We start from the raw sequence: 14,001 nt of genomic DNA, 5'->3' as shown, positions 1-14,001 counted from the left end.
TTATAAAGATATTTTATTGTTTCCAACATAAGATAATTGGCTTTTATATTGTCATACAAGTCAAAATAAATCTGGAAAATATTTAGACTGTATTAAGTTGACACTGACAGCATATCATCTACCCAATATTAGAGTAACGTTACATGTAGAAACCTGGGGAAAAACATTTTCAATTTCTTTAAAAGCAGAATTAACTGGTAATAAAGTTAAATTTGTTTAATTTTTACTTGTTTACTTTTTCCTTTTATTTTTATTTTTATGCTTTTTATTCTCTGTAATGTTCTGCAGACCCCTTAGCACCCCTTTGCAGCCACCTGTTGGTCCCCGGACCCCAGTTCAAAACCCCTTGGCTTAGCTACCACCCAAAACACTAAATAAACTTCTGGCTAAATCTAGTTGATATTTCTGCTCTCTTTCTCTCTTATAGCTCTTGGACAGATCATGCTGTATGTGGATGGAATGAACGGACTTATTAGACACAATGAAACCGTTCAGTGGCTTTATACATTGGTGGGATCAAAGGTAAAGGACATTTCACTGCATGTACTGTATACTGTATGTATTTCACTGCTTGATGTTTAGAGTGCATACCCTCTGCTATTTTTCATGTGCTGTTTAATTCAAGGACTGAAAAAGTGCTCATAAGGTGGGATAGTTTTGTTCACAGTGTTCACAAATGACTTCACTACCTTTTCCCACTGTATTTATATTCTTTAAGCCAACGTTTGCAAAGCTCAGCAGGGCAGCTTCCAGGTGTGCCATCTTTTTATAGAGTGTCGTAGTTTCGCCGCCCTTTGTCATGTCCAGCCCTCTAGTGGCAATGTGAGCACATATGATGAGGACATGTGTATACTGTATATGTGTGTGAGTGTGTGTGTTTGTGTGTGTGTGTGTGTGTGTGTGTGTGTTAGACCTTGAATGTGCATGAATGTTTTGGATCACAAAAATAACAGATGTTTGTGCTGGAGACAGCAGAATTTGAATGTATTTTTTCTTGTCACTTTCTCTTTGTTCCTGTTATATCGCAAATGTGAAACACACAGTATGGTTTTTACAAGGGAAGAGCAGTTCTCACTTTATTAAACACATATCTGTCTCTCCTCTTTCTCTTCCTCTCTCTCACACATTCACAGTCCTAACCCTCAATCTGTTTGTTTTTGTTTATTTACTTTTCTTTTTTGTCTGTTGGAATGTTATCTCTCTTACCCTGTTTCTTTAGATCTATCACGTCTCTATGTTTCGCTCTCCAACTGTAATGCAGACAAAAGCATATCACTTGAAAACATATTAGTCGAAAGCATATCATCCTTAATGATACTTTTTCCTTTGTTGACATTTTTTATATGTTATTGGCAGTGGCACCACAGTTTTAAATGTGTTTAGCTATAGTGATACTCATATTAATGATGCAAATGTACTGCATTTCAGACCCAAGCAATCAAACCAAGTGTGGAAACAGCCTTAAAGTAGCTGCTCTTTCTTCCAGTTTCCATTCATGAGTCAGTCTCAGTTATCAATTTCCTCCATGGTACCCAATTCAAAAATGGTGCCAAAATATTCTCTCGCCTTTAATTATACAATAAATGCCATCCCAGCAGCGTATGGTAAAGAAGATCATGTCTTTGAATATGGTTTATGGTATAGAATGTTGTTGTATTATGTGTGAAGGCAAGTGTTAATATAGCTTTATGTGTTTCTATATAAATGAAAAAAAAAAAATACTGTTTTCCGTGTTTGTGTGCAGTTCCGGCTGGTTGTGAAAACTGCTCTGAAGTTGCTGCTGGTGTTTGTGGAATACACTGAGTCTAACGCGCCTCTCCTCATCCAGGCTGTCAACACCATGGACACCAAACAAGGTAACATGCACAGTTTCTCTGGAAATCCATTTTCAGCCCCTCTTGTCTACTGTATGTGTTACTACAGTAAATATTCCATCCCTGCATTTGATTCCAAGTCGAGCTCAGGTCCAAAGCCTGTTGGCTGCTAGCACTTAAGTGTTTTCTCCTGTTTCAAAAGTGTGGGAGGCATTTCAGCCCTCCTGAGCAGATTGAGAGAGACTCTAACTCTCTCCTGTGGCGGGATTCAGTTATCTGCAGTTTAATACTCGAGCAGGAAAAAAACAAGAGAGAAGAAGGAACGTGACAGTGTGCTCTCAGCTCACAAACTTTGACTCTTTTGATTGGATGTTAAAAAGTAATTGCTCATTTTATTGACCCCTGCACTAGAAGTGAATGAAACGGGGTCGCCAGCAGCGTAAATCAAGTTTAACAGTCTGAGCTCATGGAAAAAGGTGTTGATAGGACCAGAGCTACTAAGATAGGAGAGCTAGAGTGAAAAAGAGAGCAATCCTTTAATACTGTTACATAAGAGGAGAGAAGTCTGTCTCTGATCTCGCAGTGAGAGACAGACAAGGTTGGCAGACACAGTAGAACAACTCCTGCCATTAATCTATATAACAGACATTTTCTCCCCAAACTAATGCTGCTCATTTGCTTAGCCCCATATTTCAACTGATTGTTCAATCACCATTTTAAGTGTTAAACCACAGCTTCCTTGAATGAATTGATTGATTTACTGACTATGAATCCAAGGGCGAATTTACAGGGTGAAAGTGCCACTTATAGTGCAACTTGCATCTTATTCACTAACCATCCTCAATCTAGTTCAACATGGCTTGTTAGGTGTCTTTTATTTATGTGATTCCTTTAGTGAATCGGGTGCTGAAACAATGCAGTAATTGCATGAAAATAAACAATGCTTTCATTGAGCTAAATTCATTCATAGTGAATATCCTCTTTAGGATTGCGATTACCATCATGTAAATTATGTTTTTGAATGTGTGTGTCCAGGCTTTAAACCCTGGTCCAATACCATGGAAATCCTGGATGAAAAGGATGGAATGGACACTGAGCTGCTGGTGTATGCCATGACCCTTATCAACAAGGTACCTGTGCAGTATTCTCCACACATAATGTATAGACTGAGGAATGAAAATTAAGCCTAAGAAGCACTATAGAGGTCCTAGACTTTGTCATATCTTTTTGCACACCCTCAATAATTTTACATGTTGTTATTATTTGTTCTTATATCTCTGTTTTGTCATTGCAGACATTGGCTGGTCTGGCTGACCAGGACTCATTCTATGATGTGGTTGACAGTTTAGAGGAGCAGGGGATGGAGGCCATGGTTCAGAGGCACCTCAACAGAAAGGGCACAGACTTGGACTTAGTGGAGCAGTTCAACATCTATGAGGTTAGCACTTGCTCAGCTTGCTAAACATTTCAGTCAGACAGCATCTCAACAATTCTGTTGAGGTTCAAATAATCTGTGAATATGCTAACTAAAGGCAGTATTAATTATACTGCCACAGAGTATAAAATATAAAATATGTTTTAAAAATTAAATCAAAATGTTCTTGAACATCTGCATTCTTCACGGAACCAGAATTGTTGTAGTCCTTATGATTCCAGTCCATAATTTTAAGTAATTTAATCTTGTTGTGCATGTTTTTCGTGCCAGAAATTCACACAAATAGGCTTTTATTGACCAAGAATTTTTTTTAATCAAGTGTAGCGTTAGTTCAGGCTGGTCACTGTATTCAAGCTTACAATCATGCTTAGCTAATCATGATGTCTGCCAATGCAATTAGCTGTGCTTTAGCTGCCTTTCCATTGCATGGATGCAAACTGCACTTAATTGGACATGCTGCTTTGTTTTAGCTGTTCGGGTAACGGTGACATGCTTGTTAATGTAAACTCCTATCCGGGTAATTGCGACATGCTTGCTGTTGTATGCTTTTATCCGGGTAATAACAACATGCTTGTTGTTTTTAAGATCATTTAAGCTGTGTTTGCTTTCCCCAGTAGGTTATTGTCTTCAGCTTTTGTAAATATGAATTCAGAATTGCTTTACCTTGATCTCTCAGTATCCCAGCATCACTTGAAATCAGTTAGCAGTGGTCAGTGCTCATAGCTATGGATTGGGAATTTTGTTGATTTGATTTGAATTCAGTTAAGCCAGCAGTCAGCATCATCTGTTGGTTGGGGGATGTTTGGCATATGGTTTTGTTTTGGGAGGGTTTTATTCACTGCACTCCCTGCTCTGTCCATGCATGGCTTCATGGATGAGCTGGGAGTTTTCCCAGAACAGAACCATTCCGCCAACACCAACAGATTTCTTCAATTGTCTATAAGTACATAAAAGTATTTACTCAAAGTATTCAAATCAAAGTATTAATTTGATGGAAATGTTCCTGACTGAAATAAACCTTAACTTAGCCGTGATGCAATATTTGCTATTATTTGTTAATATTTTAACAAAAGCACATCTAATATTCATGTCTGTCTATAGATGACACTTCGTCATGAGGATGGTGATGATGAGGCTCAGCCTCCTCCATCCGGACATAAGAGCCGTCGTCGGGCCAGCGTGGGGGCCACACCTGAGAGGCGTGGCTTGGAACGACGACGCAGCCGAAGACACTCACTCCAAAATGGGAAAGGCCACACCTCTGCTCCTACTTCCCCTTGCCATAGCAACACCTCCAACATCCTGCCTTTTAATAGCCAGAGGATTGAGGATATTACCGAAAGGTAAGAAGGGAGAAAGAAATAGAAGTTGAATTTAATTAATTTATTAAATATTTAATGGTTAATATAGTACCGTATCCCTTGATGTACATGATGTTCCTCATGTTAAATGGTAAGGTCAGATTTGTATACTTCTAGTTCAAATATAAAATGCAGCATGAAGCACAAATAATTCTATGGTTTACTGTCATTATATTGAAGACAGTTCTAGACAGCAAATGGTTGTAATGGTGGCATATATCTATTATCTTCCATTGTTGGGAGAGCTACTTCGAAACTGTGAAGCTACTTCGAAGCTCATAATTGAAAGTAGTTTAGCTACAGTCAAGCTGACCTTTGATGAAATGCTAAATATACTACCAACTGCAAACAAGAATAGCTAACTACATGAAACCTACTTAAAAGTGTAAAACCACATATCAGTGCAAGTATTAGACTATGTATTGCATGTTTCAAAGTGTTTTGTAACACTATGTTGCTACTTGTCAGAATAAAATAGTTTGTCACTGGAAAAGCTAGTGAACTAACACATTACTTTTTTAATTACTTTGTCAAGCATGAATGGGCATGTTGATGTTATATAATTGTTTTATAATGTTTTATAATTTAATTTAAAATAAAATTGTAACCAAGATTAATGAATGCTGTAAAAGAACTGTTCATTGTTAGTTCATGTTAACTAATGTTGTTAACTAATCAACCCTCTATGGCCACGTTGGGAAAAAAAAATCACTATTGGCTAGTACATTTTTGGTTTTACTCGCCAGACTTTTAACAACATGTATCAAAATGCAACTGAAAACTGAAAAAGATATTAAGCAAACCGAGAAGGTTTAATCTTCACATATAAAGTGTATAGTATTTACTGTATATGTATATCTTCACACAATATAGTTTGCGAGATTGTACATTTTATTTCATATTTTGCTTTAGATCATTTTAATCACATTTTAGCTTCTTACAAATGTAAAAATTTCACATTCACATTTCACATACATTTTTATGTATCATGAAATTGCCTTTTTAATAATTATACAAACTGTTGTCACTGTTTGAAATTTCAGTCACATTTTTAACAAAACATTCACAAGCTTGGAACCTAATAATTAAAATAGAAATATACATATAAAAATTATTTAATAATTATATTATATAAATAATTCACTATGCAAAATTTTTTTTACCAAACCCCTGCATAGATGCTTCAATAGCCTATTTGTTAAATTATTTAATATTTGTAGTGTTTTTAAGTAAAAATATTTCGTAATTTATGATTATCCCTTTAAATATTTATAATGTACACATTAATTACAAATACCACATTACTACATGTTTGTTTATATGCACTTGTATAATATACACAATAGTATAATATACAATATATATTGACATGTATAACAAGCACTAAATTTGTACTGTCTCTTTCAGAGAAAGTGTTTACGAGAGCTTCCAGGAGCAAGTTTTCATGTTGAATGAGTACAGCGCACATTAATGAGAGAGAAGTTACACAGTCGTTTTTACCTCATCCGTGCAATGTGTGATTAAAATTTATATTTCTTTTTTACTTTTTGATGAGCAACTGACTAAATAACAGAAAGGATATTAAGAGCAGTGGTGAAAAGAGTATTGATTTTTGTTTACTTAAGTAAAAGTACTGCTACTGAAGAAATAATTTACTTGAGTACAAGTAGTAGTAATGAGAAATATTATGACTCAAGTAAGAGTAAATAAGTAGTTTGCCGAAAAACTACTCAAGTAATTATGTTAAAAGTTACTTTATGAAAATGATATTATATATAGTATAAACACTTCCATTTTTAGAACACAAAGACATTTTTGTTCTTGAAAGAAACTGATGCTTCCTTTCACCAAGGATGCATTAAACTGATCACAAATACTGCCAAAATCATTCATTGCAAATTATTATTATTGTTTGAAATAATTGTTTTAAGTGGTATTTTATTCCATTTTATCTTTACCCGTGATGGCAAACATATACTGTGTCACCTATTCCTTACAAAAGCATTCAAAAGTGCTAATGTGTTACTGTCATTATTAGAACAATTGAAAATGTTACGCTACCATGCGGAAATCACAATACAGTATTTTTTTTCCCCCATTTGCTTAGGTATTGAGTTCTTACAAGTTGCTTTACACTTGCAAGTCAAATTTTGGTTTTAAAAATTGGCAAAAAGAAACACATTTCTCCTGAAATTCTGTTTTCTTCTAAAGTCTATTGTTTTAGAGAGATGAAGGCAATTCCATGCATTACTGTTTTGAAAAATGAATCTCTAACCACGATAGAGAGGAAAGTGGACGGTCAGATGCACAACAAAAAGACAAGTAAATCACAGTCTCTAGATTGAGAAACAGACTCCTCACAGGTCCTAAACTAGCAGCTTCTGCATTGCTGCAAGAGGATTCTTGGACAAACAGAACATTTTAAGAATACTTTATAATTTATTATATAATTTATTATAATAATTTATTTAAATAGAAATAGCCATTTGTAACATTCTAAATGTCTCTAAATCATCTCTAAACGACATAATGGATTGTGACTGAAACACATTCCTATTTCAGGTTTATTCTCATAACAAGTATTTTGGCTATTAAGTTAACATATTGTACAAAACTAATATAATGCAGTATCATAGAGGAGGAAATTTATCCTCTATGATTTTGCAGCAATTATCCAGATATGGAATGAGATTATTAAGCAAACTGTTGTCAACTCCTGCATGCCGACTGAATAAAATAAAGCAAATATAAACATTTCATACAGTGTTTAGTGAGAGATATGATTGATTCAAACACTAAAAGTGGTTGTTCTGGATACAGTATGTATTATTGTATTACAGTTGTAATAATAAAGTCTTAATTAACATTATGGTCATTTAACATATTGAGATTATATTATTATGAAGTAAATTGTAGCATTTGGTTACATTATGTTTTGTGATTTCTCATACCTTCTTTATATAACATCCATCCCTTGCGCACCCCGCGCGGGTGAGGCTTTTCAGACAGATAAACATGCAGGGAAGTACAGTACAGCACCGTGAGCGAGAGTGTTACCCGCTAGGACAGTTTATTTTGAACAAGAGGTGTGAACGGTCACGGAATTTAATGCGGGAGTACAATATCGAACTGATGCGGATTGATAGAAGCAGATAGCCCGACTGTGCGCGCGATGGTGCGAGGAACCGGACGGCGGGAAAAAAATAATAATATTCAGTGAAAAGTCAAAAGAAAATCGCAATGTATATAATTGTAAATATATCAGAGATTATTAATAAAACACGGGAACTCGTTGCGTGGGCATTTTCTGCCCCCATATTTTGAATTTGGGGATATTTTGTTAATTTCTGTGGCATTTATGCTCCGAGTCCCCGTTCATTTCTGACACTATTGGCATTGTATCTTTCTAAGGTATTTAAAAGTTTGTTTTAGACATTTAGTAGGAATTAAACATATATGTCAAACTACATTGTGTTGATGTTTGATACAGTTAAAACATTGTCTACCTTAAAAACAAGTGAAGTTTGATCAGTGGTTAAACGTGTTCATACGGTTCCCTCGTACCTGAATGAACGGCACCTTTCCAGAATAAAAGGAAATATGCATAAAATCACAGTATTGCAGTTCTTGTATAGTGACAGGGCAGAAAGTCTTGAAGAAGCTAGAGAAGAGAGGACACCGGCGGCAGTTTACACAAGCTGCTGTGCTCATGATGCTGTGCCCTGTGGGCTTCCATCGTGCTGCGCACAGCGCGTTTTAGTTTATAAACAGATTTAGCACTTATAACTTTCTTCTTCCCAACAATTCAGAAATATAATGTATTTTTTTGTACTTTGTAATTGTGGTGAAAATAACTATAGCGAAGTTGAATACTTCATTTTTAATCAACTCGAAGTACTATTATTTATTTATACTTAAAAAAATTTGAAAAATGTATTCAAGTACTGTAACGAGAGTAGTTGCAATTTGTTACTTTCCACCTCTGATTAAGAGATATGAAAAGAAAATGGAGTGGCTGGATCTCGTCTTTGGACACACAATACATGGAAAGAAGCAAAAGGAAACTTTTACTTGCATAATGTGTGTTGATTTGCTTGTACATATATTTACCGTAATTTACAAGTTCTAAAATTCAAATCTACACGCTCTCAAGTTTTGAACCACTTTTAGCTTCTAGTAGACATCTAAGAAGCACATTACAGTGGTCAGTAGCCATGCTTTAAATCTGAGAATTGTGTGAAAACATTCCATGGAATGGTTTGACCAAAATCAGAGTTGACGTTGTTAAAAGCATTGTAAATGTAACAGCGTTTCATGGCTTAACTAAAGCGATAGTGACAGCATGATCCATGACAACTCAGTAAATCACTGCAGCCAAATAAGGTAAATTTCCTTCAGCGTGCACACTCACGAGACAGAAGCAGTAAAAGACGAGGCTGAATCCAGCTTCTTAATTGCCAGCTTATTTTTTGGTAAAAGGATCGTGGTGCTTAAGTTCTTCTTCGCCAGTACACAACTCGATCTCTGGTGAGTAAAATCTGAATATGTACTAGCTATTGGGTAATAACTGATATATTGTAGTCGCATAGCACAAAATTTAGTTGCATATGCAAGTGATTTACTCGCAATGTGGGGCTGCTAATATTAACAAATGGAACCTTATTGTAAAGTGTTACCATTGACTGCATCTCCGTTTCTCATGAAGTAGTCTTTCTGCAATTGTCCCACAGTCAGCTGACTGTAAGAAAAAGCAGCGCAAAGCTATTAGGGGCCATTCACTCTATACATCCAGGTGCTAAAAAAGCTAGATACAGCACCACAAATAAATCAGAACGCAGATGTCTTTGTGTTTTTAACAAAAAATGTGTTTTATAACAGATGAAGTTCTTTTAAAATATACACAGTGTCTAAAAAACAGAGACTGTCAAAGATGTCCATCTAGTGCATGTTTACATTGAAAAACAGTGCGGACGAATGCAAAAAAAAAATATATATATATATATATATATATATATATATATATATATATATATATATAATATATAGTCCAATATATATTTCCCCTTTAGGCCATTTCCTACATCCAACTATTCTTATTTATAACTTTTAACATTCCCCAACACTGACTGTTTCACTTCTGAGAAACTCAGTTAGTGTAGCTACTTTAGTTGCACTGTGTTCATGCTTCATTTAATAATTTTTTTTTTGCGAATTTTCTAACGACAGAAATATGACACTTTTAATTGTTTTCTTCTGCAATGTATGAAAAAGTAAAAACTCCACACTATGCCATTTTTACTCTCTCCTAAGCATGTATTCCTTTTCAGCCATAAAACACAATGTGTAGTTCAGGATGTACTGATGTTCTAAGAAAGGGAAGCAGTTTTATATTGGGTGTTATATCACGTTACCTTTGAAATAAGAGTCTTTAAGACCCAAAAGAAGATGGAGAATTTAATAATGCTCAGAGGGAGAGACAGAGAGCACTTGCTAGTGCACAGACATTCATATTAATCATACACACACGAGGGAGACGGTGGGAACCGGTGAGGCCGAGAGAGAGGTGGAAATAGGATGTCACTGAAATATGGAGGTATGAGCCATGCATACTTCCCAGGGCAGTAGCACAGAATGAGGAACTAGATCTTGCTTGAAAGAACTTTTTATTGTCCTTATACATTCTATTGTAAACTTTAATGATGCAGCTTAATCCATATCCTTTGAATATTCCACGGTACAAAGGTGAGCTATGCAGATATCCTTGCTGGCTATCATGGCAGTATTTCATCCACCAAAAAATGTTTGTATGCTTTTTTCCTCATAATTTGCTGATCCAACGAGTTAGTCATTAGGGAGGGCAAATTCTCCCCACAGTAAGGTCACATAAGGCAGTTGAGAGAGTCCGGGCTAGCTCACCCACTCTGTGTTAGTGGAATGTTGGACATTATGGAGGTGTTCTGTGTCTCTGTGAGTGGATCTTACCACTGGTGATATTGAATTACAGAGACCGAAAAAATTTACTCGCCAGTGCAAGGGATTCACCGTCCCATTTGATTAGTTAGAGCTCGCTGTGAGCGCTAGAGTCAAGAGTAGGGCTATCATTGGGATTTCTCCATTGTTTTAAAACCATCAAATAAGTCGAAATATTACTTTGCAAGTAGATAGTAGAAGATTAGATCATGTTTCATGAATAAATGTAATTTCATAGTACTGAAGTCTGATACTTTATGCATTAATGTAAGCATAAAGCCGAACTGTGCTACGATCAGTAAGTTAGGGATGCACAATATATTGGTGACAATATTGGTATCTAAAAATATAAGCAATTTGTTGTTTGTACCAGTCTGATTTGGCTGATTGGAAACTGATAAAAGTGTCATAAAAGCACCACAAAATAGCGTGGTTGCTTCAGCAATTGTGTTTTTCTTTTCACATCTGCTTTTAGGACACTATCGGTTAGGTTTAGGGTAAGAGTTTTGTTGATTTAAAACCTGATAGAGCATTAACCTTAAAAACCTCATCTGTTTGGGAGAACATTTAACTCACTTTTAATTTCACCTCGGAACTGCCACGAACCAAGTAATGAACCATGTTATGTAATTTTACAAAAATGTTGCCACAGTCACATAATTTTCATGAGATTAGGCTGCAATTCTTATTGGTCAATCGCTGCATTCAGCAGTCCAGTGTTTTTCTGTAATGACCACTAAACTGTGTATTTGACCAATTTCCTACACTAGTTCCATGTCCCTCATGGCGCCATGCATTCTCTTTCTTCCAACATACTCAAATTATTTCATACCCATTTTTATCTTTTTTATCTGGTAAGTGTAATAAACAGGATACATCAGCTTCATGTCGGAGTCTTGTCAGGGTTTATATTGCAGCTGGCTGACTGCACATTATCCCTCACTCAGGTTACAAAAATACTGTTATTGATTAACTTTGATTGCTTCTTTTTTAACGTACATTTAAAATTGTGGATTTTACTTGAAGCGTGTAAAATTGTAGAATGGAGCTTCATTGTGAACACAAAAGACTGATAGGTTATTGCTCATAATAAAATTATTGTTGGTGTGCCACAGAGGGTGCTAAGCTGTCAGCTAGTGAATACAGACAAATGCAGACAGTGAAGTGTCCCTTTGCTGTTATACTAAATATCAGAACTCTTGGACAAGCTGCTTATCCAATCAAATTAGTGGACAGTAACCAACGTCTGTATAATATAACACTCGATACAAACAAAAATATTTCCATCAGTGAACTTTTTCTCATCTGACAGCCACTCTGTACCTGCAGTCAGAAAATAGCCAGCACAGCAAGAAAATGTCTCAGCAATACTCTCGCCACTTTCTCTTTATCTCTCTTGTCATTCTTCTCCTTTTGTGGAGCTGCACAGACTGTATGTGGTTTAGATTATTGATGACAAGGTCTGCAGTTAGTGATGGGTTTTGTGGATTATTTTTCTTCGAGTGGTGTGGTTGACAGATAGTTGAATTCGTCTCAGTCAGTCATCTGATCCTGACGTCTGTTAGCTGACCCACCACAGGAAATTAGAAGGACCTTTGAAGTGTGGTGTGTTCCATATTAGTAATAAATGCCGGCCTACTGAGAGAGAGAGAGAGAGAGAGAGGGAGAGAGAGACCCTTGAGTAGTGAGGCCCAGAACTTCTACTCCACCTTTTAAATAGAAAGTGATACATAGATAATGCTTTGTATCAACTGTTGCACAACCCATAGCTATATAGGCATAAACCAATGTAAAACTCTTCAATAGGTGAACTGGCGTGTTGGGAATCAAGAACTGGTTCTTGTTAAATGCCAGAACCAAATGATTTTTCATGCTATTCCTTTACATTAACTGTTCTTAAATGTTTACATTATTTTGCTGATGTGCACAGAACGTCCTGGTTACTTGCATAACCTCCGTTCCCTGATGGAGGGAATGAGACGTTGTGTCGATGTAGTGACACTAGGGGTCACTCTTGGGAGCCCGAGACACCTCTGGTCTTTGATAAAAGGCCAATGAAAATTGGTGAGTGGTATTTGCATACCACTCCCCCGGACATACGGGTATAAAAGGAGTTGGTATGCAACCACTTATACAGGTTTTATGCTGTGGAGCTGAGACAAGGTCCCGGCCATTTCAGCGGGTAGTTCAGTGTTGTGGCAGGAGGGACACAACTTCTCGTTCCCTCCAGGGAATGGAGATTACACAAGTAACCAGGACGTTCCCTATCTGTCACTCACTCGATGTTGTGTCGATGTAGTGACACTAGGGGTCCCTATACAAAATGCCGCAACTGGCTGAACTGTGTTATGTGAACTGGTGGTGTGTGACGGGCAGACCACTGTGTGCCTCATAGCCAGCACACCAGGCTGACACGTAACCTCCCCCAACACTGTTATGAGTGTCGAACAGCCCTTTGGGACAAGTCGACTACCCAAAATATAGAGACGGGCTAGCCCAGTCGTGGCCTCTTATCCCCTTTTTTTCCACTCCCCAAAAAAAAGGGGGATTAACCGACTGGGCCGACCAGGTCTAGTAGGGGGGTGTCCCTCCCAAGGGGAGGACACCGCGGAGACCACACCCCGCCCGGGGGGGGGGGGGTTATTTAAGTGGAAATATGTCACATGGTCTTGCCGAGCTATGTCAGAAGTATGCCATGTGGAGAAGTCCCATGGTAGGTTTTACCCTACAGGGGAGGAATTACTAAAAGCATGGAAACTGGGGCAGAGGGGTCTCTGCCCAAGGAAGACGTAGTTTGCCAACAGGGAAACGAATTAGTGAAAGATATACGTCGCATGGGGTTACCTACAGGGAACCACCACATGCGGAGCACCTACCCCAGTACAGGGCTTCAGTTAGCACGTGTACTCTTCTGCCACAGGGCTTGGAGGAAATCAATCAGGGAACACAGTTTGTGAACACTACTGGGAGTTAACGGCACACATCTTCAGCTCAGGGGAGGTGAAAGGCACTATGTGCAAGCGATACACCCGGCCGGCTGTCCCGGACTTACCTGCTTGTGCGTGACACTACACGGGATGAAACCGGTTCCACCCGGAGGTTGTAGAACCTCGCAAATGTGTTGGGTGTTGCCCAGCCCGCTGCTCTGCAAATGTCTGTTAGAGAGGTGCCCCTGGTCAAGGCCCAGGAGGCCGCTACACCCCTGGTAGTCACTGAGCCCTACCGGGGGCAGCACATCCTGGGCGTGATATGCCATAGCTATGGCGTCAATGAGCCAGTGGGTGATCCTCTGCTTGGAGACAGTGCTTCCTTTCCGCTGTCCACCAAAGCAGACAAAGAGCTGCTCAGAGACTCTAAAGCTCTGCGTGTGATCCAAATAGATGCGTAAAGCACACACCGGACACAGCAACATCAGGGCTGG

At 37.7% G+C, this 14,001-nt stretch overlaps 1 protein-coding gene across 2 annotated transcripts in view; it reads left to right on the top strand.

Moving 5' to 3' along the window:
* Positions 1–426: 426 nt before the first annotated feature.
* The window catches only part of LOC127453047 (FH1/FH2 domain-containing protein 3-like), a 66,893-nt gene continuing 53,318 nt past the window's right edge, over positions 427–14,001 (top strand). For both annotated transcript variants that reach the window (XM_051719049.1, XM_051719048.1), the window contains exons 1-5: positions 427–522; positions 1,745–1,856; positions 2,850–2,944; positions 3,109–3,252; positions 4,351–4,592. In XM_051719049.1, the coding sequence (XP_051575009.1) occupies positions 442–522; positions 1,745–1,856; positions 2,850–2,944; positions 3,109–3,252; positions 4,351–4,592 (674 nt within the window). In that variant the 5' untranslated portion in view covers positions 427–441. The remainder of the gene's footprint in view (positions 523–1,744; positions 1,857–2,849; positions 2,945–3,108; positions 3,253–4,350; positions 4,593–14,001) is intronic.

Source organism: Myxocyprinus asiaticus, chromosome 15 (assembly GCF_019703515.2).
Source record: "Myxocyprinus asiaticus isolate MX2 ecotype Aquarium Trade chromosome 15, UBuf_Myxa_2, whole genome shotgun sequence".
In the NCBI taxonomy this organism is placed as follows: domain Eukaryota; kingdom Metazoa; phylum Chordata; class Actinopteri; order Cypriniformes; family Catostomidae; genus Myxocyprinus; species Myxocyprinus asiaticus.
The sequence above is the reverse complement of the archived record's forward strand: the minus strand, read 5'-3'. Positions and strand labels throughout refer to the sequence as shown.